Genomic DNA, 24,621 nt, shown 5'->3' with positions numbered 1-24,621 from the left:
AATCCATCCACACACCCCAAATCCAGCCGCGCACCCCAAATCCATCCACACACCCCAAATCCAGCCGCGCACCCCAAATCCATCCACACACCCCAAATCCAGCCACACACCCCAAATCCCGTTACGCATCCCACCCAGCCCTGCGCCCCCACCCATCTGGTCCCCACCCAACTCTTCCCCATCCGTCTGCCCCCCCACCCGCCTATCCCCCCACCCTTTTTTCCCTCCTTTCCCAGCCGTGTCCCCCTCCTTTTTTTTCCCGTCCCCCCCGCAGGTGCCGGATGGTGCGGAGCGGGGCGGAGCGGGGCGGAACGGGGCGGAGCGGGGACCCGGAGGGCAACAACGGGGCCCCCCCCCGTGTTCCCAATACCGACACCGCCGCCACCCCGGAGCATCCCGGCTGCCGGTAAGTGCCCCCCCCCCAAAAAAAAAAAACCCAAACCGAGCCGAGCCGGGCAGGATGAGGCCAACCAGGGGAGGTTTGGGTTGAATCGGGACAAATCCAGCCCAAATAGGGAGGGAGCGAACCCGACCCGGGCAGAGGGATCCGGGTAGGATCGGGGTGGAGTGGTCAGGGTGGGAAAGGGATCGGGGTGGGGGGGGGAAGGATTTGGTCCTGGGTTGCCCCCGCTGCTTTTTTTGGGGTGATAGTGGGCACCCCAAGGGTGTCTGAGGTCCCTCGGGAGGGCTCTTTTTGGGATCTAGGGGGGGGTCACGGCTGGCTTTAGCCCCCCAGCCCCATGCCCATAGCACGGCCAGTCCCTGCACCCGTCACCCGTGGGGAGTGGGCTGGGGTCTTGGGGTCTCCCTGGCTCCCCCCTACAGCCCAGGTCGGGGTCTTGGGGTCTCCCCGGCTCCCCCCTACAGCCCAAATCAGGGTCTTGGGGTCTCCCCGGCTCCCCCCTACAGCCCAGGTTGGGGTCTTGGGGTCTGCCCGGCTCCCCCCTACAGCCCACGTCGGGGTCTTGGGGTCTCCCCTGCTCCCCTCTACAGCCCAAATCAGGGTCTTGGGGGCTCCCCCCTGCAGCCCAGGTTGGGGTCTTGGGGTCTCCCCGGCTTCCCCTAAGCCCAAATCAGGGTCTTGGGGTCTGCCCGGCTCCCCCCTACAGCCCAGGTCGGGGTCTTGGGGTCTCCCTGGCTCCCCCCTACAGCCCAGGTCGGGGTCTTGGGGTCTGCCCGGCTCCCCCCTACAGCCCAGGTCGGGGTCTTGGGGTCTCCCCTGCTCCCCCTAAGCCCAAATCAGGGTCTTGGGGTCTGCCCGGTTCCCCCCTACAGCCCAGGTCGGGGTCTTGGGGTCTCCCCGGCTCCTCCCTATAGCCCAAATCAGGGTCTTGGGGTCTCCCTGGCTCCCCCCTGCAGCCCAGGTCTGGGTCTTGGGGTCTCCCTGGCTCCCCCCCTACAGCCCAGATCAGGGGTTTGGGGGTGTTTTCCCTAAAACGGGCACCCCTCTCGTCCCATCCCATCTCAGGGATCCGGCTGAGCATGGACGTGTCCACCTCGCCGGCAGCTGCCAAGTCCCCCGATGGATATGGGATTTTGGGGAGGTCGAGCAGCTGGTGCTGCAGAGCGGGGCTCAAAACCCCTCCGTGACCCCAAAAGCAGGGGTGAAGCTCAGCGGGACGGGTTCCCCCCGATGCTCCCCAATCCCTCTGCTCCCTCCCACGGCACGGGCAATTGGGGACGTGCTTGGGGTCCCTGGGGATGCACGCGGAGCATCCTAAAATCTGCCCTAAAACCACCTTGGGGGTGCTGGGAGCCTTTTTGTGTACGTACCCATACAGATATGGGTACGTACAGCTGTAGGGACAGAGGTATAAACGGGGACAGAAGCTTAAATCGAGCTGTAAATACAAAGGGGGGGGAGGTGAGTCCCGTATTTATGGGTTTATAGACCCACCTATATGTTTGTGTGTATATGTGGGGCAGCATCTGGGTGTAAATATCCCTTTGTGGGTAAACACCCACGGGTTTGTACAAACCCTACACCCGGTGGGGGCTGCGAGCTGCCCGGTCCCTGTCCCAAAACCTCCCCTTTGTGCTCCTTGCCCCCTAATCCCGCTCCGTGGGGGCTGCAGGAGGAAAGACCCGAAAAAAAAAAAAGCCCACGGGAGGTGTGGGGTTGTTTTCCTGAGCAGGAAAACAGCCCCGAGCTACGTGTTTTCCCCTTCTCACATCACCTCCCGAACCTGCTTTGCTTAATCCCTTCCCCGGAGCCCTCTCTGGCGGCGCAGATTTGTTTTATTTCATGCATAATGGGTTTGCAAATGCGTCTCGTGCACGGGGAGGGCTGGCGTGCCCAGAGCATCTCGGCAAAAGGGGCTTCTCCCTCCCCACGCAGGGAAAAAGGGTGCGGGGAGAAAGGGGTGATCCTGGCCACGTCGAACCTGCGGGATCCCTTCGTGTCCCTAATTCTGTCCTGCCACCCGTGGGATGCTCCTGGGAGCTGCCCCAAGCAGGGTTTGTAACAACACCGGGGTGTCTCGAGGAAACGTTACCAATGAGGGGTGCCGGAGGTAATTCTGCCCCAAATTCTCCTGATTTCCACTTATATTGCACGAGGTGTGGTGTGCAACCCAGCGGGTTTCGAGCCCGGAGCTGTCTCTGGGTTTATTTTGCAGCTGGGGCACCAAAGCACGGGCAGGAGGGAGAAGCGGGGCGGGGGGTGCCTGCGGACACCGGGGTGCGCATGGGGCGAGCACCCAGCCGTGCCCCCCAAACCCAAACCGGCCTCATCGATCTCCCAGCTCCTCCGGGAATCAATAATTGGAGATTTCCCATCGCATCCAGGGCTGCAAATCTGCTGAGCCGCCGCTTTCGCTTCCACGGCGGCGCAGCACCAGAAGCCTCCCCGACGTGGCCTCCCCCCCCCCATTTTTTTTCCTCGTCTGCCCGCAGAGCACCCCACTTCTCCTTCCCTTTTCTGTCCTCCCCACGTGCTGCTCCCCCCCCGGTGATAATGCTCCCCTCTTCTCCCACCCCACGGTGATAAATCCCACCCTGCAGAGCCCCCACTTGGCACGGGGCAGCCCCTTCCCCACCGTTGGCACCGGGTTTTGCCCCGTGCCCATCGCCGTGGCGTCAGGGCAGCCCGTTTTGGGGTTGTTTTTTGGCTGCCCGTGGTGCTTTTGGTGCTGCTCATTTTGGGACGGGAGCGCTCTGCCACCGTATGTGCACGTAGCCTTGGGCACATCCCTCAGCATCCTCTCACAATCGCTCCTGGGAGAGGTGGTTTTGGGGCAAAATCTGCTAAAGAGGGCAAAACGCCAAGCAAAGGCCACCTCTTGGAGCAGGGTGCCGCTTCTAACTCGGGTGTTTTTTGGGGCAGAAGGGACTCTTTCAATGATTGTGCCCCCTATTTCATGAAAAACCCCAACCAAACGTCCGCATCCGACCCGCTTTGTTCTCGGGAATACTTCCCGGAGAGGAGGGATGGATCCGGGAACCACCCCTGGTGCCGGGAAGGACAAACCCCGACCCTTGTCACATCGTCCCTCGCCACGAGCCCGGAGCATGGGCCGGCACCGTGCCACAAGGCTTTCGCCCGCATCCGTGGCCTTTTTTTTTTTTTTTTCTTGAAAAAAGCAGCGAGCTGCTTGGAAAAGAGCAAGGGGGAACATCCAATTCCTCTGTAAGAGGGGAGACAAATTTAGGTTTAAAAAGAAGGAACAGGCTCAGCGTGCACGTGCCGGGCATGACGACAGCTCCCTGCTTTGAAAGGGAGAAGAGCAGACGTAGTCACTGCATTATTTGGGGGAAGGATGCGCGTATTTAGTAAATATTAGTCATTTCAGTGGCAAAGCCTGCGAGGATCCCACGTTGCATCCAGCGGGGGATTTAGGAAGGAGTCGCAGCATTCGGGGAGGCAAACGGATTTGCTCCGCTCGTGGCTGAGCCAGGTTTAGAAATATAAAAGGTGGGGTTTGGGGAGGGAGGAGGAGGGGGGAGAGGGCAGCGGGGATGCGGGAACGGAGCCGAAAATGGGCCAGCGAAGTCCTGGTGTTATCAGCCACCGATGGAAGAGGGTGGAGGAGATGGGAAAGAGCGAGCGTCTGCTGTGGTTTTACTCAAAAACTGGAAGCTTTGGAGGTGGCGGGGTGCAAATGGGGGGCTCTGGGCAGCTGGGGGGGCTTCTCTGGTGCCTAATCGAAAGGTTGTGCTCGCGGCTGTGATTTGCACCACCTGGGAGGGGTATTTTGGGGGAAAAAATTGGTAAAGAGGGTAATGAGCTCTGAAAATCACACCTCCCGGGGCAGGCAGGGTGCTGGCACGGAGCACGTCCCGCTGAGCACCCAGGGGAATGCTCTGGTGACAGTCCCAGCTCGGTGGCCACAGGTGGCACCGGTGGCAGCTGGAGCTGCCCCATTCCAGCCTCTGCCCTTTTCCATTCTTCTTCTTTAACTCCCAACCCTAGATCCCAGCCCCAAAACCCACCCAGGTGGCCCGGGGCACCCATGGGTGCTGGTGGCACGGTGGCACCGTTGTCACATCCCCACCTGGGCGCGTCTCCCTGCCCCGGTGGCGTTTCCCAAATGTCACTGGGTGGCCGGGTGCTGAGTTTTTAGGGTATGGGGTGTATGGGGTGTATGTGTAGGGGGTGTCCCTACATGTGCAGGGACATAGGGGTGCACACGTGTCCACAGGGGTCTGTAAGGGGGGTGCACACGTGTGTGTAGGTGCGCTGGGGGTGCACACACGTGTTTTGGGGTCCGTGTGTCTTAATGGGCACCTGTGTGCGCTGCGGGGCCATACGGTGCCGTGCGTGCCCACCCCGCTGTGCCCACCCTGCTCACCCCAGTTTCAGTTCCCCATCCAGCACCGGGGTGCTGTGTCGGGGCAGGAAGGGGAAGCGTTGCACAACCCCCGGGGCTGCAGACGCAGCCAGGAGCCGGAGCGGGCGGCGGGTCCCAGCACTCCGGGCACCCCAAAGGGTAAGCCCCCAGCACCTCGCAGACCACCTCGTCCCTTATTTCTCTTCTCCCCCTTTTCCCAGCAGTGATCCCCACGAGCTGTGGGATGACCGAGGATCCAGAGGTGGGTGCTGCTCCACCTTGGGGTCCCGGGGGAGGGCAGTGGGGTAGGGGGGGACGCAGGGGGTGCGTGGCAGCAGGGGAGCTGATGCTCCAGCCTGGTGCCCCCCCAAAAAAATAAGGGAGCCTGACCATCCTCTCCCTGCCTCAGTGTCCCTTTGGTTCCCGCACAGCCCCGGGGGGGTCACGAAGAGGGGAAGTGGGTGCCGAGGTCGCAGACAGGTCTGCAGGATGAGGGTGACCCGGGGAGGAACTGAGAGAGGCAGGAGAAGCCGCTCCGCACGCCGCTGCCACGGGCGCTCCAACCACCTCGGGCGTGCTCAGCACCCATGGGTGCCAGGCGAGGGCCCCGGCGAAGCGACATGGGCAGGGTGGCGGTGGCAGGGCGGGGGACGGGGCCTCTGTGGTTTTGTAGTGATTGCTGCCTTTTGTGGGGTTTTATTTCCTCCTCCTTTCACTGCCTGCTCGCAACCCGCTCTCCCGGCAGAGCAGGCTCCGGTCACAGCCTCTGGCTCGGGGACGCAGCTTCCCAGCCCCATAACGGAGCGGGTGGCCTCGTCCCCAGAAGCCCAGGGGCCACCTGGATGGGCTGGCATCACCCCCAAGACCCCAAAACCTCCAGAACCAGGGAGGTGCTGCTCTCCGTCCCTGGATGAAAGCGCCCGTGAAACATCCGCGCGTCCCTCGGCACTGGTGGCGGCTCCCAAAACGGGTGGCTCGCTGTAGGGTTTTGGCACCCCCTGCAGAGGACCAGGGGACAAGGGCTGAGCTCGCTGCATCACTGAAGGCTCCGCTGCAATTTCCTCTTTAGCAGCTCTGCCCATCCGGCAGAAGAGCAGCTTGGCCTTGTGCAAAGTGCCAGCACCACGGGGCGGCGGCGGCGGTGGCCGCCGCGCTGTCCCCAAGTGGCCACCACCCCGCACAGTGCTGCTCCTTCCACCCAACAGACCCCAAAAGCCACGATGGGGAAGGTTGAGGCTATGGGGTTGCATGCACTGATCCGGGTTCATCCCGGATGTGTCACCCCATGGCCAAGCCACCGAGTGTCCCCTTTTTGTCACCCGCAGGTGCCAACGCCGGTGAAGAGGGGACCATGAGCATGGCCAACGTCACAGCCGGGAGGAACTCGTGCACCTTCCACGAGGAGTTCAAGCAGGTGCTGCTGCCCCTGGTCTACTCGGTGGTGTTCCTGCTGGGGCTGCCCCTCAACGCCGTGGTCATCGGGCAGATCTGGCTGGCCCGCAAGGCGCTGACCCGCACCATGATCTACATGCTCAACCTGGCCACGGCCGACCTGCTCTACGTCTGCTCCCTCCCTCTCCTCATCTACAACTACACCCAGAAGGACTACTGGCCCTTCGGGGACTTCACCTGCAAGTTCGTCCGCTTCCAGTTCTACACCAACCTGCACGGCAGCATCCTCTTCCTCACCTGCATCAGCATCCAGCGCTACCTGGGCATCTGCCACCCCTTGGCCTCGTGGCACAAAAAGAAAGGCAAGAAGCTGACGTGGCTGGTGTGCGCCGCCGTCTGGTCCGTGGTGGTCGCCCAGTGCCTGCCCACCTTCATCTTCGCCTCCACGGGCACGCAGAGGAACCGCACGGTCTGCTACGACCTGAGCCCCCCGGACCTCTCCGCCTCCTATTTCCCCTACGGCATCACGCTGACCGTCACCGGCTTCCTTCTGCCCTTCGTGGCCATCCTGGGGTGCTACTGCAGCATGGCCCGCATCCTGTGCCAGAGGGACGAGCTGATCGGCCTGGCGGTGCACAAGAAGAAGGACAAGGCCGTGCGCATGATCGTCATCGTGGTCATCGTCTTCTCCATCAGCTTCTTCCCCTTCCACCTCACCAAGACCATCTACCTGATCGTCCGCTCCTCGCCCGGCCTGCCCTGCCCGCTGCTGGAGGCGTTCGCCATCGCCTACAAGTGCACGCGCCCCTTCGCCAGCATGAACAGCGTCCTCGACCCCATCCTCTTCTACTTCACCCAGCGCAAGTTCCGCGAGAGCACCCGCTACCTCCTCGACAAGATGAGCTCCAAGTGGCGGCACGACCACTGCGTCACCTACGGCTCCTAGGTAGACGAGGCCACCTCGGTGTCACCGGAGCGCTTTTTGGCTCAAAGCCGCCTGGCGCGGAGACGGGGACGCGCCCTGGGGGACATCTCCTGAGCTTCCAGAGCTTGCTTCCAGCCCACGGGGGTTGTGACGCGGTGTCCCCGCTCTCCGAGGGCTGCCCTCCGCCGGTTGCTCGACGCCGTCCTGTTTTTTTTTAGCTGCTTTGTGCCACCTTTTGGTGGAGGCTGAAGCACCGAAGCAATAAAAACCACTGGGGGGACCACGGAGGAGGCGGTGGGAGCGTGGGGAGAAGGGATGGGGCCGCCCGGGTGGGCTGCTCAGGGGGGGATTTCTGCCCCCAAAAGATGTTTTGAGCTTTCCCTCATCTGGGGAGGAATTTTTGGCTTGTACTCACCTGGGGAACATGGCTCTGTGCCCCGCCACCGAGACTATGGGGCAGTTTTGGGGTCCTGAACACCAACAGCCCCCACAAACCATTTCTGGCACCTCTGTGGACCCAGGAGAGGAACAGATGGGTGTCACTGACATTTTGGGGTAACACCGGTGTATCCCAGAATGGGACCAGACCACTAAAAGACATGGGGCCACTGGTGCCACTGGTGCTTCGAAAGGGTGAGAGGGCATCCCTGGCCAGACGGGGAGCTGGCGAGGGACAGTGAGGGGGACCAGGACACCGATGCCATATTTCCCACCCGGACACGATGCCAGGAACTGGGAGACCCCTGCCACTGCCACCCAGCACCCGGGTGACACCGGACATCAAGGCTGAGCCTGCTGGATGAACCAACGCATCACGTTTTATAGGGTTGCACCTTACCCACACGAGGAGCCCAGCCGATCCCAAGGCCACCGAGAGGCTGGGCACCGTGGCTGTACCTCTAACTGCTTTGCCAGTCCCCTATAATATAGGACGTACAGACTGAACCTTCCCCTATATCTATAGGGGTCCTGCACGAGGACCTGCACACGCTATGTACCGTATATATGCACGCATCCGAGCGGGGCAACGTTGTGCACGGAGCCACCCCAACCCCAAATACACTTTGCAAACCCATACCCGCAGGTGTCTGTGGGCCGTAATCGCGTCGATTAAGTCGATTGAAGCAATTTGCTTCAAATCTCGGGGATTAGCAGCCCTCCAGCCTGGCTGCTTGCACAAAGCCACCCGGCCGAGCACCCCGTTAATCCCAGATCCCTCGTCGCAAACCCGTGGCCGCATCCGGACACACCTGAATTCAGGGAGGGCTGAAGGGCAGAGCCAGCCCCAAATAACCCTGCCAGCACCTAGGGTGGACGATCCCTTGATTTACCTTGGGGAAATCCCTATGTGGGGTTGAGTTTGGGGTGCAGGAGGCAGGGGTGGCCTCGGGGTTCCCCTTGGCCGTAGCTCTCGGCGCTGGGATCTCTTCCCACGCGTTTTTGGGGTCTCCCATCCCCGCAATTTTTGCGTGCTGCGGAAAAAAAAAATAATAAAATAAAATAAAAAAAAATAAAAACACGGTGGTCGGAGGGAAAAACCCGCAGGGACGGTGATGTCCCCAAGTTTTCCCGGACAAAGGAAAGGCGCCGGGGGGGGTGACGCCGGGGTTCGGGCTCGGCCACGCCGCCCGGACCCAGGAGAGGGCGCAAAATCTTCAGGTTTGGAGAGGGCGCAAAAACTTCGCGTTTTGGGAAATGTCTGCGGGGAGGCGGCGGGGCCGGGGGGCTGCCGGGGAGGGGGACACCCAGCCGGGTGTGACCCCAAAAAGCTTTGTAAAAAGCCCCAAGGAAGTCCAAAAAAGGCAGAAAGGAATGTATTTTGTTTTTTTCTGCCCATGAGCGTGGATGGCCCCAAGCCACCTTCATGGGGTGTGCAAGCACCTGGGTGCCTCGGAGGGGTTTGGGGACACACTGGGGGCACCCCAGGCTGGGGCAGGGGCATCCAGGACATCCCAAAGAGGTCCAGGAGGTGGAATCGCCAACTTTGGGGTGTTTTTGAGGCACTTGGAGCTCGGTTTTTCCACTTTTGGTCTTCCTGGCCTCGGGGGTCTGCTCCTTCCTGCCAAGCCCCATCAGTGGGTCCCTTGGTGCCGCCAGGTCCCAAAGCCACGGTGATGGGCACACCTCGGGGATGGGGCCGGGAGGGTTCTGCCTTAAATTCCATCCCAAATGCCACTGACAGCTTGGGGACGTCATCAACAGGCCCAGGAGCCACCCAGCCCTGGGGGCAGCGGGGCAGGAAGGTGGTGGGAGGGAAGGGAGAGCCAGGGAAGGAATCCACGGCGTTGCCGGAGGTGCTTTTAATTCTTGAAAAAAATGCATTTATGGGGGTTTGGGGCCGAGAGACACAGATAGCAGCGTCCTTTACGTGGTGCAGCCCTGCAAAGCGGGGTCGTCCCATTCATTTTCACTTCCCGGAGGTCAATCTGCTGTCTTGTTTTGGGGGAACGGGCTTCTTGCCTGCACGTAGCAAGCACTGGGGACCCAAAAAGTAAGGAGGAAAAACTTTCAGCGGGGCAGCATGCTGCTGGGGTGCCTGGGGAGGTGGGGACGGGGTGCCCGGCCTTGGATGAGCCACAAAGCGTGGCTGGAGAGACCCAGGTGGAAAAAAGGGAAAAGGGGGCTCTCCCCTCCAGCTCAGGGTGACCCAAAGTCACATCCTTATCCTGTTTCCCCACCAAAAAAAAAATCAAATAAACACCAAAAGCTGGGGAGGGGAGAGATGGGGGATGCAGGCAGCCTGGTGCTCGTCCTGAGCAGCTCTGTGCCCCTTCCCTTCCCTTCCCTTCCCTTCCCTTCCCTTCCCTTCCCTTCCCTTCCCTTCCCTTCCCTTCCCTTCCCTTCCCTTCCCTTCCCTTCCCTTCCCTTCCCTTCCCTTCCCTTCCCCTTTTTTCTCCCTCCTCTCCTCCTTCTGCTGCTGCTCTCGCCAAAAAAAAAAAAAAAAAAAAAAGGAGGAAAAAAAAAAAAAAAAAAGCCCAAAAGGGCCACTGCCACCATCCCCCTCTCCGGGAGGAGGAAACCCCGCCTCTCGGGGAAAGTTTATTTGAATGCAACAAATAAAAAAAGAAGGGGGCGAGGGAAAAAAAAAAAAAAAAAAAAAAAAAAAAAAGAGGGAGGGAGGGAAAAAAAGGAAGGAATAAAAAAAAAAAAAAAAAAAAAAAAGGAGAGAAAACAAAGCGGGCGTGATGAAGCCCGCTGGCAGCCCGGAGGAGGAGCGGGGCCGGGCGGTGCCTGCGGCGGGGGGCAGCGGGGCCGGGGCTGCCGGCGGGGCCGGGGGGCGGGCGGAGGAGGCGGCGGGGGGGGGCACACAATGGCGGAGGGGGGCAGCGGCCGGGTTTCTTCCTCCTCCTCCTCCTCCTCCTCCTCCTCGCAGCCTTCGTCGTCGCCCTGCCGCTGCTCTTCTTCCTCCTCGTCGCTTTTTTCCCCGGGCGGCCAAGTTTTTGCTGCGCGCGCCTTGGCCCCGTCGGTTCGGCAGCTCTCGCTGCGTTTCGGCCGCTTGGAGCCCCCGGGCCCGGCCCATGCGGGGCCGCCGCCGCCTCCTCCTCCTCCTCCTCCTCCTCCACCTCCTCCTCTTCCTCCTCCTCCTCCTCCGCCGCCGCCTCGGGGGCCGGCGCTGAGCGCGGAGCCGCGCTGGCCCAGCGTCCCGGCGATGCGCAAACTCTTCGGCGAGATCGGGCGGCAGCCCCCGGGGACCGGCAACGGGATCGGGACCTCCAACGGGACCGCCAAAGGGATCGGGACCTCCAACGGGAGCGGCAAAGCCAACGGGAGCGGCAGCGCACGGGGAACGCCGCCGCCGCCGCCTCCCCGCAGCCGCGTCCCGCACCCGGCGCTGCGGGCGCCCCGCGGGGCTGCGCCGGGGCTCGGCCCGCATTCCTGGCATAGCTCGGCCCGCCCGGCCTCCTCCTCCTCCTCCTCCTCTTCTTCGCCTTCCTCTTCCTCGCCCCGCAGCCGGGGTTCTCCGGGCAGCGAGGGCGAGGGGTTGCTGCGAGCCCCCAACCGCCAAGGGGACGGCGAGGGCCCGACCAAGTCGGGGAGCCGGCAACCGCTGGCCCCCGCGGCCCCCGTGGTGGCCAGGGTGGCCAAGGTGAGCATCCTGCCCTTCGGCAGCCCCGCCGGGAGCCGCTACTCCAGCACGGAGACGCTGAAGGAAGAGGAGCAGCCGGGCAGCTGTTGGGTCCTCCACGGCGGCCGCCGCTCGCCCGCTTTCGGGCCGAGCGATGGGGTGGCTTGGGGACAACCCCAAACCCGTGGGCGGCCCAAGGTGCCGCCGGGCACGGCCAAGGCGAGGCCGGATTTGGGGAGCGAGGGCCCGCAGCTGGCGGGGGAGCGGGCCGAGCACCGCAAGTCCTTGTCCAACCCCGACATCGCCACCGAGACGCTGACGCTCCTCAGCTTCCTCAAGTCGGACCTGTCGGAGCTGAAAGTGAAGAAGAAAGGGGTGAGGATCGGCCTCGCCGAGGGGGGCTGCGACGTCGTCGTCCCCCCGCCGGCCGGCCCCCGGGACCGCGGCGCCGCTCAGCCCCCCAGCCGCTGGGCGCCGGGCGAGCGGCCCACGCTGAAGGACCTGACGGCCACGCTGCGCCGCGCCAAGTCCTTCACCTGCTCCGAGAAATCGGGGACGCGCCGGCTTTTCCTGCAGAGCACCATGAAGCAGAGCTCCTCCGAGCTCCTCCTGGCCACCGCCGGCAGCCACGAGGCGGCGGCTCCGGCGGCCGGCGGGCGGCGGGGGGACGAGGACGCGCTGCCCGTGGTCATCCAGGACCAGTACATCCAGGAGGCCAGGCAGGTCTTCGAGAAGATCAGCAGGATGGGTTCCCAGCAGGACTACGGCTTGGCGGCCGAGCAGAAGGACAGCGGAGGTGTGGAGGGCGTCGGGGAGGTGGCACCCGCCGTGGGGACGGACGTGGCCCTTCGGGGACAGGCGGAGAGCACGCGGAGGTTGAAGGAAGTGGAGTTGGAGAATTTCTCTCGAAGGAAATCCGTGGAGGAGCTGTTGGGTCACGAGTCGAGCGTGACGGACGAGGGCATCGTCACCGAGCCGGAGCCGGGACCTGCTGGGGTGGCCTTGGGGGACTTGCACGAGGCCGTGGCCGCCTGGCAGCTGCCTGATGCCACCGAGACTGCAACCGAGCCGCCTCTGCCCCCGGCTCAAGCCATGGCACTGGAAGACGTCCCCGTGGCCACCAAAGCCCAAGCACCCTTGGAGGCCCCGAGCACCCCCAGCAGCTTGCGGCGCCGGCGGAAATTCCCCTCGGTGGGTGCCAACGGGGCCGAGAGCGGCATCGGGGAGGGCGGCGGCGAGCCCTACCGCTCCCTGAGCGACCCCATGCCCCACCGGCGCTGCCCGGTGGCGGAGGAAGCGAAGAATTTCTCCGTCGACAGCAACCTCTTGGGTTCGCTGAGCGCCAAGGGGGGCATCCCCCAGCCCGCGGCCATGGCGTTGGCCGGCAGCGCGGGCAGCGCGGGCAGCGACCTGTCCCTGGGCAGCGACGGGCTGCGGGACTACAGCAGCCTCATCCAGACCATCGTCAGCCAGCCCGGAGCCATGGACAAAGTCATCGACGAGAAGGGCAACGGCAAAACCATCAAGAAGAAGTCGTTGAGCGACCCCAGCCGGCGCGGCGAGCTGGCCGCCGGCGCCTTCGAGGGGCCCGGCGAAGCCATCAGCGAGCTGGAGGGCAGCATCCCGCCGTCCAGCAGCGAGCCCATCCTCTCGGAGCAGAGATCTCCACCGGCGCGTCCCCAAGGACACGAGGGCTACGGCTTCGACCCCAAGCTCGCCGAGGTGCTGTCCCCCCGCGGCGCCCGGCGCAGCTCCAAGAAGCGCTCCAGCCGCGCGTCCCACCAGGAGAACCAACCTCCACCGGTGCCCCCCGGCCTCTCCAGGGTGGCCCGCCCGGCCACCAAGCACGTGCGCCACACCAGCGAGCCCGCCACCTTCGTCCCCATCTCGGTCCCCGAGCCGCACGCCGGCCACCATGCCCACCTCCCCGTGCCGGATGCCACCCGCCTGCCCGTCAAGACCTTCCCTGCCCCGCAGCCGCCGTCGCTGGAGGATGTCACCAAGCGGTACATGCTGGCCCTCAACTCTGGTGACACGTCCCCAGGCCCCGGGGACGGACCCCGCTCTTCGCCCGTGACGCCCACCGCCCCTGAACCCGCCCGGTGCCCTCGGCAGAGCGACCCCAGGAGCAAGCCCCAAGTGGTAAGTGCCCTTCTCGCCCCAAAACCCCGGTGTTTGGCTTTGTGGGGACTGTCCCCCCCTGGGTGGCGGGGGTGTTTTGGGGTCCCCTCCCCACCGCGTGGCCCTTTTGGGGACCAAAGTCTTCCCGTTGGCACGGAGAAGCGCTGCTGGATGGCCCAAAACAGGGGCCGGCCCTTTCTGGTGCTGAGGGTGGTCCTTGTGGGATCCACCCCCAGAAGTAGGTGATTTTGGGGTGGAAACCAAGCAATTTCTGGGTCAAACAGCACCAAACATCCGGGGTTGCCTTCCTGGTGCATTTCCCAGCGATGCTCTATGGGGTTCCCAGAAACAGGTGTGCTCTTGACCAGCCAGGGCTTAATTTCTGCCTGAAACGCTGAACCAGAAGTTGCTTTTTCTATGGCAGGGGGCTTAATTTGTATTTTTTTTTTAAATATATTCCTGCTATTCTGCCCTGCTGGAGCAAACCAGCACTTTCTGACCCCGAAAGTGCCGTGTCTTGCAGTTGTTCCCTGTGTAAATGTGCTGAACGAGAGCAAGTGTGGTTTTTTCCCCTAAAACTTTTCAGCTCAAGGCTCGTGGTGACCAAGCTGAGGTTTATGGCTTACCAGAAAAGTGCACGTTAAAAACTAAAGGAAAAGGGGGAAAAAAAGTGTCTGTGAAGGTTTTATTACCCCGTTTAATTAATGCTGCTCCCGGCGGGCTCAGGGGGATGGGTTTTTGGGGCAAAAGGCGTTTTGCTTTCCCCGGGGGTCGGCTTTGGGGTCGCTGGCTTTGGGGTCTTCCCTGCTCGCCGGTGCAAGCGGGGACACGGGAGCACAGATGAGGGGGGAACGAAGCTGCTGGAAAAGCGATGCCACGCTCGCAAGCGCCGCCGCCTCCCGCGCCCACCGGGCTTTTAATAACTCAGCACGAGTCCCCGTGGGCTGACATCAACGCGCGGCGCCGGGGCGAAGCCCAGAAATACCCACGGGGGGCCAAATCCCATTTCGGTGGTGATTTATGGTGGCCAGGAGGCTGGGATTGTGCGAATCCCCTGCAAAGCCTCCGGCCGCCCAAGGAGAAGTGCCCGGGCAGCGTAACCCTTCCTGGCCGGGCCGAGATGTAGAGCAGGGAGATTTATCCGTGGCGCACGTGCGTGCACAAAATTCGGGTGTTTTCCCCATCTTCATCCCCGAGCAGCAACAAATTGAATGTTTTGGGGTCCTGGTGGGTTTTCTTGGAGCGGGATCCCTTCTCCGAGCACCTGGGTTGGCCCAATGTCCTGTGGATCTTGGTGGCACTGCGATAAGGGGTGGGAGACTCGACCCCACTGCTGCGAACAAGCATCTTGGACACGGCATCTTCTTGGCAAATCCCAAGGGGATTTGGCCTTGGGAGGGCAAAGCACTGGATGGGATGCTCCATCCCCATGGTGCCGGGGTTGGAGGGCTCCCCACATCCCCCTAGACATGGGGAGACACCAGGGGATGTAGGATTTGCTGATCCCACTGCGGTCCCACAGATCTCTCCGTGCCACGGCCCCGCGCTGGGATGGAGCAGCGCCGGCTTTGATCCGTGCCCTAGGGCGAGGGTGGGCGATAACTCCCCGTCCCCTTATCACCACCCATTTTCTGCATAATCCACCCTTTTTTTTTTCCGTGCAGTCTGGTGGGCTCTGCCCTCACCATCCCCCTGCCTCCTTCTCCAGCAGTTGGAAAGGAAAGGAGAGGAGAAAACCCAGCCCCGGTGTCTGGGTGGGTGCTGGGTGCCGCGTCACGTCCCAGCCCCGCAGATGGGTGCGGGTGGTTGCAGGCTGGGTTATTTTCCCAGCCCCAGGCTGCCGAAATAGCAGCTCGGCCGGCTCGCAGCTGCAAGGCGCCCTCTTTTTTTGCACGCTCGTTTGCACACAAAAAATTTTTGGTGTGGAGTCGGTCGACGCCTCCGGCGCCGGTTGGAGGGAATTGGAGCTGGAAGGGGGCAAAATCTTGGGATAAAATCCACGCCGGGGGCGAGGAGGGGACTCCAGCACCCCGACTGCTTCGTCTTCCTCCCACACGTCCCTTTTATCCATCGCTGCTGCAGCCGTCCAAGAGCGAGGAGCTTCGGGGAGATGCGGGAAGAGCATCCCCGGAAAGGGGTTTGGGGTAAATTCTGGGGTGATTTTGCCCTGTTTTTGGCCAACGCTGACACGGAGCAAGCGCCTGGTGGGGCGAGGGTCTGGCTCTCAGGGGAGTGATTAGTGGTTTGTGAGAGACTTGGAGATCTCGGGGCAAAAAGTGTGCCAAAAGGCGTCAAAAAAAAAAAAACCATCAAGCATGGCGATTCCTGGCACAGCTGGTCGGGAGCATCCGAACCGATTTTGGGCTCATTTTAGGCGGATTTTCCCCCAGCCTACCAACTCCAGCACCAGTCACGAGCAACTGGGAGCCCAGTTTGGCTCAGCATCACCTTGGGAGCACGGGACACGGAGGGGCCGGACCCCTTGGCGGATGCTCCTCACCTTGCCTGAACCCGCCGGACTCGGCACCGAGGGGGCGAATTTCTCCTTTTAAGGGCAAGGCTGCAGCCGTATCTTTGAATCTCTCTCCTGCCTTCGGCTTCCTTTGTGCCGCAGCCATAAGAGAACTTAAACCCGTATTTTATTTCCCCTTTGATTTATTGGAGAGCGGAGCTGGGATGTTTTACTTCAGATGGCACCAGCTGTGGCCGGGGGGGCCGAGGGGGACCGAGTTGCTCTCGTTACAGGGCAGAGCACCAAAGGCCGGATATAACCTGGGACCGAGCGGAGATTTACGCCCTCCTGGACCTTCGGAGAAGAAATTATCTTTATTTTTTTATTTATTTCCCCCTTCCTGGGCTCTGGCTTGCAGCAGCAGCATGAGGCTGGTGCTCCGCTCGGTGACATTGTCGCCGCTCCATGGGGACTTTGGGGGCATCCGAAGCGTCGTGCCATCTGTCCGTGCTGGTCTCCATCTCCAGGGAGTAACAGCGGGGTCTGGCAGTCCTGCGGCGTTATTCCCCCGAGATATCCTCCCGGTTTGCAGCTCTGCCTGCTCCTGGCTCGTTAGGGCTTGCAGTTAACGAACCTAACGCTCTCCTCCTGTTGAGGTCTGGATGCACGAGTGCTCCCCGCCGTGCCCGGCGGAGGCGAGGATGCTGGCACCGTGCGGGGACAGCGAGGTCCCCAGGTGGCCAGAAGCACCAAATAAACCCACCCCTGTGCTCCCAGTGGGCTCAGCACCCACTTTAATCCACGCTGGGTTTGATGCTCACCATCCAGGATCCCCCTCGAGCGCCTTCGGCAGTGCTGCAGGCTCGGCACACTGCGCGCTCCACCCTTCCCAACACCACCAGCTTTGTTTCTTTATTTTTTCCCCCAACTTATTTATCATACGCAGAGCAAGGGGAGGGCACAGACATCCACAATCCCAAGCAAAACACGGACCAAATCCCTCCGGCTGCTCTCAGCACGGCAAAACCCAACCTTTACCCAAACACCCCCCCCCCGGCTCCTCGCTGCACCGGTGATTTCAGAGCGGGGCAGCGCCGCTGTGCCGGCGTTTTCCCGAGCTGCGTGTGCCGGCGGGTGGCTGTAACGTGCTGTTCTCCCTCGGCAGCAGGACTGTTTGTCCTGGGAGCCTTCCAGCAATTCTCCGTGGGGCCGGAGCCGGCCAAGGCGTCCCTGGTGCCGGAGAGCTCCTCCGGCCGCGCTCGAAACCTGGGCACGAGGTTTTTATCCCCCCTGCGCCGTGCGGGATGACAAAACCCTTTCGCAGCGTGGAGGATGCGGGAAGAAATGCTGCTTTCGAGGCAGAAAGAAAGAAAAAAAAAAAAAACGCATCAAAAGGAGAAGAAAAAAGGAGTTTTTCTGGCTCCGCCGAGCCCGGCGGCATCCCGTGAGCCGCCGGGATGGGTGGCACACGTGTGCGCACACCCATGCACACGTATGTGCAGCGCCCCAAGGGGGTGGAAAATGAGGTCTGTTCGTTGCCACGCTTCTGTTTGTTGACTTAGCAGCCGTCGGATTAAACAGGAAAATGTTGACTTCAATATAGCACCTCGCAGGACCGGACAAGCCATGGGAACGTGGCCCCGGAGCCGCCCGGCCGCTGCCTTCCCCACCTGCTGCTCCCCACCGGGGATGGGATGAGATGGGATGGAGGGAGCCAAAAATGTTGATTTCTTCCCCCAAAAGTGGAGAGGGGGCAGATTTTTGGGTGGTGGACGGGGATGCGTCGTGTAAAGGTGGTTGCATTGGGGTTTCGGTGGTTGGAGCATCTTTTGGTTTTGGTACACCCCCTTGGGAGCATCCTCGTCCCAGCCACGAGTTTGTCCCCCCCTGGGACGGCTCTGTCCCATCGGGGGCTCTTTGCCTTTTTTCTGGGTGCAGGGACGAGACGTGAAGGTGGTCCTGGGGGAAAAAAAAAAGCAAGGATTTGCAGCAAAAAGCACAAAAAGTCCTCTGGACGTTGTCCCACCGGTAACGTTTCCTCCACAGAGTTGGGCACCGGGCACCCGCTCGTCCCCCTGCTCCTTTTCCCCCACCTCCCTCCTCGCCGATCTCCATAGAAACCAGGTTTTGGGCCACGGCTGGGAGTTTTCTCGGGTTTTGGCGTTTCTGGAAATCTATAATTACACGGCCGGGGTGGGAGGGGGGGGTGGGTGAATCTCTGCTTTCTTCTCCCCAGCGCCAAGGGCTCGCCCGAATCTTATCCCGGCTCTTTTCCAGGGGAAACTGAGGCACGGGAAGGGCCGACACGGGGCCGTGCAGCCCCCTGGCATCCCACCCCATGGCTTATAGGATGGAGCCTCGTATTCCCCGCTGGTGAGCCCTAATGAAGCATCCCTAACGAGGAGGCAGCGAGCTTCGGGCTATTTTTACCCCCGCAGCCGATATTCCCGTGGCCGTGTGGTTTTGGGATGGCGAAGGGAGCCGTATTTTGGGATTGCTGCGGTTGGTTTGTGCCCGTGCCAGCAGGCACGGCCTGTAGGGACACCAGCTCGGGAAGGGTGGCTCGTCACCCTTTGGGGACATCAGCATAGAGGGACCTGTGGGGTCTGGGGGGTTTGGGGACATTTGGGGTTTGGGATGTGCATTTTGGGGTTTGGGAAGTGCTGACCCAGAGACCAGAGGGCACTTTTGGTGTCACCCCCTCCTCGTTGTCCCTCGTCCCCCGTGCACAGCGCAGACCCATCACTCCCACCCTATTTGCACCCCGCCGGTTGTGGCTCAGCAGCGCCTGCGCTCCCTGTAATTAAAGCCTGTAATTAATTAGGAAAAGAACTCGGAAGGGTGATGGATGCCGGCTCTCGGGCTGGGTTGCAAACACCCCTCGTGCCTGAAGGATGAAGGGGGCCCAGGATCCGGCCCCGGAGCGAGAGGGTTAGCTCCAGGCTGGGCCCCGTGCCGGGGGCTGGCCTTGGCCCACGGCTGCGCACCCAAAGGTCAGGCTCCTGGCACGAAGCCCCGATTCTGCAGAAAGGGTGGGGAGGCTGGGCCGGGCGTGGGCTCCGCTTCCAGCCTCGCCCAGCAGCCCCCAGCCCCGTGCAGGTGTTTAGGGACACGCGTAGGGGGGCACGGGGACGTCCCTTGGTGCTGGGGGGGCATGGAGATGGGGGCATCCTCGGTGCTGGGGTGCACAGCGGGGTCTGTTGTGCTGGTTTGCACGTGCAAGGGGGGATTTGTGGTGCTGGCTTGCACGTGCAAGGGTGCACGAGGACTTCCCTGGTGTTGGGGTGCACGTGCAGGGGTGCACGGGGACATCCCCATTCGTGCTGCCCTTATAAATCCCCATACAGGGAATTTCCTGGTGCTGGTGCACTCGTGTGTCTGTGCCAAGGAAGACTCCTTTGGCCTCTGCTCGTTTTTGAGACCCAACGTCTGCCCCAAGCCCGATCCACCTTGAGCTCTTCGTCCTCCTCGAGCCCCACCACCTGCCCAGCACAGCCCCACCACCATAGGCAGCACCCGGCCAGTCCCAATTACACCAGTGTAGCGCCGACCTTGGAGTCCAGTCAGGGACTTCTCCTAAATTCGGGTGCAAGAGGAGGTTTCTGGTTCGTTCACCAGCTTGTGGGTGGAGGAGGTGGTGTCATTGCACAAGGTGAGATGGGAGCTTCCTTCTTTCCTTCCTTCCTTCCTTCCTTCCTTCCTTCCTTCCTTCCTTCCTTCCTTCCTTCCTTCCTTCCTTCCTTCCTTCCTTCCTTCCTTCCTTCCTTCCTTCCTTCCTTCCTTCCTTCCTTCCACCTATCCATGTCCATCAATCTCCACCCACCTGGCTCCATCCATCTTATTCATCCATCTCCATCCATCTCCATCCATCTCCATCCATCTCCATCCATCTCCATCCATCCCCATCCATCCATCCATCTCCATCCACTTATCTCCATCTGTACGTACATCTCTGTGCATCCATCTCCATCCATCCATCCGTCCATCCATCCATCTTCATCTCCATCCTTATCCATCCATCCATCCGTCCATCCATCTCCATCATCTCCATCTCCATCCCCATCTCCATCCAGCCATTTCCATTCATCTCCACTCTTTTCCCCCGTCCATCCATCTCTACCCATCTTCATCCTTATCCATCTCCATCCTTCTTCATCCATCCATCCAAACATCCATCCAAACATCTCCTTCTCCACCCATCCATCCATCAGTTCATCTCCATCCATCCATCCTTATCCATCCAGCTATTTCCATCCATCTCCATCCATCCATCCATCCATCCATCCATCCAAACATCCATCCATCCATCCATCCATCCATCCATCCATCCATCCATCCATCCATCCCTCCATCCATCCATCTCCATCCTTATCCATCCCTCCATCCATCCCCCCATCTCCCCCATCTCCCCCCACCTCCCTCCCTTACCCCATCCCACCACCCCCAGCCCCTCCACGCCCCACGCAGAGCATCCACACTCCACCTTCCCCGACCCCAGAAGCTGAAGGCACCAAGCCCAGCGTGCAGAGCCAGACCCACAGGAGCTTTCCACCAATTTCCACCGTGCTCTTTCCAACCCAGGACGTGTCCGGAGAAGAACACGGGTCGCTTCCACCCCCGCTCCCCCCAGCCCGGCTCTTTTTAAAGCTCCGATGTTTGGTCCCGGTGGGGCTGTTTCTCCGGGCTCTCTCGGTTTCCATGGCGAGGATGGGTGAGGAATTTCAAAGGGAAAGGCTCCAGTAAATGAACTCTCTCTATAAATAGCGTGTTTGCTTTTGGGTCTTTGGGAACCGCGGCCCGGCCAATCGGAGGGAGAGCGAAAATCAGCATCTGGGTAAAAATATTCCAGCGGCTCGCTGGTGCTGGAGGAGAGGGCGCAGAGCTGCTCACCTTCTGGTGCCCAGCCTCCCAGTCCGTGTCCACACCAGCTACTGGGACCAGTCACCCCGTGGCTGTGGCCAGGAGCAGCGCAAACCCCAAACTGCGTCCCCCCAGAAGTCTTACACCGAAACCCATACTCATTTTAAGTCGAATCCTTACAATTTTAGGGCTGTGGGTGATGCTGAGGGCATCAGGCTGGAGAGACTACTCCATCCTGCCCCTGCGTCCCGGTGTTCATCCCTTTTTGGGAACCAGGGGTGACACCGGTGACATCCGAGCCACCACGGGACCCCACAAGGACTTGGCATCGGGGCAGGGATGCGCTGGGAGAGGGACACCCGCGGCGCTGCGTGGTGGCATCACCCATCGGGTCCCTCCTGGAGGAGCCGTGGGACCAACAGCAGGCTGGCAGCGGGACCGGCGAGGGGACAGCAGTGGGACGGCCAGGGGGGACAGCCCAGCAGCGTGGCTCGAGCAGGACTGGTTAATATTTCCCTGGCAGGGCCACGGGGTTGCTATTTGTGACCGCACGTTCCCCGGCCCGCTGGTACTCTCCAAAGAAAACAAGCAGGGAGTTGTTTGCATGGGAAGATTGGCATCTCCCGGCCCGGGATATGGTTTCCTGCTTTTTTTAGCCGGGATAGCAGGAGACTCGCCGGCCTGCCCTGATTTGGCATCCTTCTCCTTGCTTTTTTTTTTTTTTTAAATTCTTTATTTTATTTTTTTTTATTTAACGGGTTTCATCCTGACCCCCCCCCGGCAGCGATCCTGTCGCTATCGGTCGGGGACGGCGCGCAGCAGGAGCCGGTGCCGTGCACGGGGCAGGGAGGGGACCGGGACACGGAGGTGCTCTTTTCGCTCTCGCTTTTCGGTTGCCCCAAAAGCCCCGCTGCGATGGGATGTAGATGGCTCAGAGCCTCGGGGACCAGAGACGGGGGCCGCCCCCCGGCCGCCCGCACCCGACGCAGGTCAGTAGATGCCTCAGCATCCTTTTGTGTCCCCCCCCCCTCACCCAATGATGTGACAATGACACGCCGGGGAAGGCGTCACCTCTCGCCCCGCCGTGACGCGGCGCGTGCTGTGGGCGGTCTCGTGCTCCCCCCCCCCCAAAAATTCCTCCCCCACCACCCTCCCAGCACCGTCTCCCCGCCGTGGCCCTGCTGTGCCAGGGGGGCTGGGGGTGGCCGCGGGGCGCGGGTGGTGCTGGGGGTGGTGGCAGGAGGGGTTCAGCTGAGGGCTTCTCTTGGTGGATGTTGGGGCATGGTTGGAGCAGGGGGACACGTGTGGGGCTGGGGTAGGGGCAGGGCAAGGTCTGCTTGGGGTTTTGGGGTGTCCGTCAGGTCCTGGTGGCTCCTGGGTGCCCACCAGCTCCTGGGTGACCATGGACACCCGGTGGCTTCTGGTTGCCCATCAGCTCCAGGTTGTCCATCAGCTCCTGGGTGTCCATCAGCTCCTGGTGACTTTTGGATGTTCATCAGCTCCTGGGTGTCTGTGGACACCTGGTGGCTTCTTGGTGCCCATCAGCTCCTGGTGACCCTTGGGTGCCTATCGGCTCCTGGACTCTGGTGCCTCTTGGTTCCTGGGTGTCCATCAGTTTCTGGGTGTCCATGGACTCCTGGTTGCTCCTGGCTGTCCATCAGCTTCTGGTGGCCCTTGGGTGCCCATCAGTTCCTGGGTGCCCATCAGCTCCTGGGTGTCCCTGGACTCCTGGTGCTTCTTGGCTGCTGGGTGTCCATCAGCTCCTGGGTGTCCATGGCCTCCTGGGTGGCTCCTGTGCACCCCTGGACTCCTGGTGGCCCTTAGCTCCTGGGTGCCTCTTGGTTTCTGGGTGTCCATCAGCTCCTGGGGAACTCCTGGTGCCCATCAGCTCCTGGGGACCGGGCAGGGACCCTCCTGGGACCCTCCTGGGACCCCCAGCTTTCCAGGCACCCTGCCCCGTGCCACCGTGCACCCAGGCCGTGTTGTACCCACGTGTGCCAGCGGGAAGGGACAGGCCCAGCACCCTCGCACTGCTCCGGAGGGGATGGCACCGGGGTGAGACGCATCCTGCTGCACGGGGCAGAGGAGGAGGATGCTCACGGGGTACCAGGGATGCAGGGTGCTGCACCGGGTCCCTGCACCAACCCAGGAGCCAAAGGAGGGCTCAGCGATGAATTTTGGGGGGGACACAGCACCGGTGCTGCCCCTTTTCTGGCGGGTCGGGGCCGAGGGAGCCCGGCCGGGCGCCGTTCGGGGCCGGAGGCGGCAGGGGGGGAGCAGGGCCGTGTTGTTGCAGTCTGACCTAAGCATCTGGAAAGCAGCGCTCTTGGGCTCCGGCCGGCCTGCGTGACTAAAACTTGAGGCAAAAACCTTCCATATTTGGTGAAAGGCGCTCTAGGGCCCGGCAGCCCTCGCCCCCCGCGGCACGCTTAACCCTCTGGGCGCCCCTCCGGCCCCGGCCGCGCCGAGGGGGCTGGGGTGAAGGGAGTTTTGGGAAGGCTCGGCGTGGTGGGGAGAAACACCGGGGGTGGAAAAAGGGATGAGCATCACGGAGTGGCCGGGAGGATGGGACGGGATGGAGCCTGGATTTGGGATGGAGCCTGGATTTGGGGATGGAGCGGTGGTCCCGGCGCGGGTACGGCACGGGAGGATGCCGCGGGATGCGCCGAAGTTTTGGAGAGGGGCAGGAGAACCCCTCGCAGCCCTTCCCAGCGAGGCAGGCCCCGATTTCAATTAAAACCACGTGGGAAAAGCCCTGCTGCCCCGCCGCGTGTTTGCCTGATGAGTTTTTGTTCCTTCGGGAAATGAGCCTCCCTCCTTCTCCCCGGCCCCATCCCGGCTCACCGGGGTGGCGCGGGGTGCTCAGCGCCCTTCCTCACATCCCGGCAAAATTGCTCCATCTCGTTGTTTTTTTTTTTAAATCTGGCTTTTTCTCACACTTCAAAAGAAAAATGACAGCCGGGCCGCGTCCTCCTGGGATGAATCACCGGAGCCCAGCAGTCAAAGAAGGGAAAAGAGCAGCTAAGCCAGCCCCTCCGGCCTCCCTCATTAATGCGAGCTCCTTCCCCGCGATTTATGGCCGGGGATCACATGGGCCTTGCCGGGAAAGCGGCGCTTTTTCCGCCTACCACCGACAACTGCAATCCTTTCTGTCTGGTAAAGGGGACGCCGAGCCCGGGCACGAGCCTCCTGGAGGGCTACGGGGCTCGGGAAGCGAAGGGAAGAGCGGCGTGGTTGGAGCTGAGCTGGGAAAAGCAAAAGCGGTGGCGATTTTTCAGCAGGGCTCTGCCTGGGAAAAGGGGACAGGATGCGGGCTGGGGCTGCTCAGTGGGATTTCAGCAGCTGACCTCGCAGCGCATCCATTTGCTGGCGGAGGGGCCGAAGCCACGCTGCTCCTCCTCCTCTTTTCCTTCCTCCTCCTCCTCCTCCTCCTCCTCCTCCCGGCCCCGCTGCCGGCCGCTGGCTTTCTACATGGGAGCATCTCCGCACAAAAAGCACCAGAGCCTGGGAAAAACCGCGGCCGAGAGGCAAAAGCAAACATCTCCAGCCCGAGGGCTCGCGAATAAACACGGGGGTATTATTAGTAACCGAGGCTGAGCCGAAGCGGGGCTCCTGATTTATGCTCCCGTTTCCTTTCAAGACTTTTACGCTCCGCAAAAGCGCCTGGGATGCTTCTTACCCGTGGGAGAACGGCGAGCGGCCGCCCCGGGGAGCCAAGGCAGCCCCCGGATGGATAGTAGGGCCGTGCATGATGCTGGCCACCAGCTCCCTGCCCCGATTTTGCAGCTTTTCGCAGCAAAACACGCGGCCCCTCGTGCTCCCCAGGAAGCCCCACGCTGCTGCCCCGTTGCTGGCTCCGGGAAACCCATCCCGAGGAGATGGGCCAGAAAAGGGCTGGGCTGGTTGCAGGGCTCACCCCAAAAGCTCCACAAAGCCCGGTGAAACTTTCTGGTTCCGGGCATCCCGAAAGGAGGTAACGGGATTTTTCCGAGCGCTTTTCCTGCCAGAAACGGGGCGATGGAGGAAATATGGGATC

At 61.8% G+C, this 24,621-nt stretch overlaps 2 protein-coding genes across 3 annotated transcripts in view; both read left to right on the top strand.

Moving 5' to 3' along the window:
- Positions 1-385: 385 nt before the first annotated feature.
- P2RY6 (pyrimidinergic receptor P2Y6) lies at positions 386-8,541 on the top strand. 2 transcript variants are annotated; one of them, XM_082751565.1, is made up of 2 exons: positions 386-406; positions 6,095-8,541. In XM_082751565.1, exon 2 carries the CDS (start codon positions 6,121-6,123, stop codon positions 7,105-7,107), a length of 987 nt encoding a protein of 328 aa, XP_082607691.1. In that variant the 5' UTR covers positions 386-406; positions 6,095-6,120; the 3' UTR covers positions 7,108-8,541. The 2 variants fall into 2 exon arrangements, with proteins under 2 accessions (XP_082607691.1, XP_082607690.1); XM_082751564.1 differs by lacking the exon at positions 386-406 and adding an exon at positions 4,884-4,928.
- Positions 8,542-10,370: 1,829 nt separating this feature from the next.
- Positions 10,371-24,621, top strand: part of ARHGEF17 (Rho guanine nucleotide exchange factor 17) — a 36,592-nt gene continuing 22,341 nt past the window's right edge. Inside the window, 1 exon segment of the mRNA XM_082763413.1 lies at positions 10,371-13,294. Within this exon segment, the coding sequence (XP_082619539.1) occupies positions 10,397-13,294 (2,898 nt within the window). The 5' untranslated portion in view covers positions 10,371-10,396.

This window comes from Aythya marila (genome assembly GCF_965140915.1).
Source record: "Aythya marila genome assembly, chromosome: 1".
NCBI classification, from domain to species: Eukaryota; Metazoa; Chordata; class Aves; order Anseriformes; family Anatidae; genus Aythya; species Aythya marila.
The sequence above is the reverse complement of the archived record's forward strand: the minus strand, read 5'-3'. Positions and strand labels throughout refer to the sequence as shown.

Bases quoted from the DNA above. Each gene is read 5' to 3' on its own strand.
- P2RY6 (XM_082751565.1), top strand. From the start codon at position 6,121: ATGAGCATGGCCAACGTCACAGCCGGGAGGAACTCGTGCACCTTCCAC.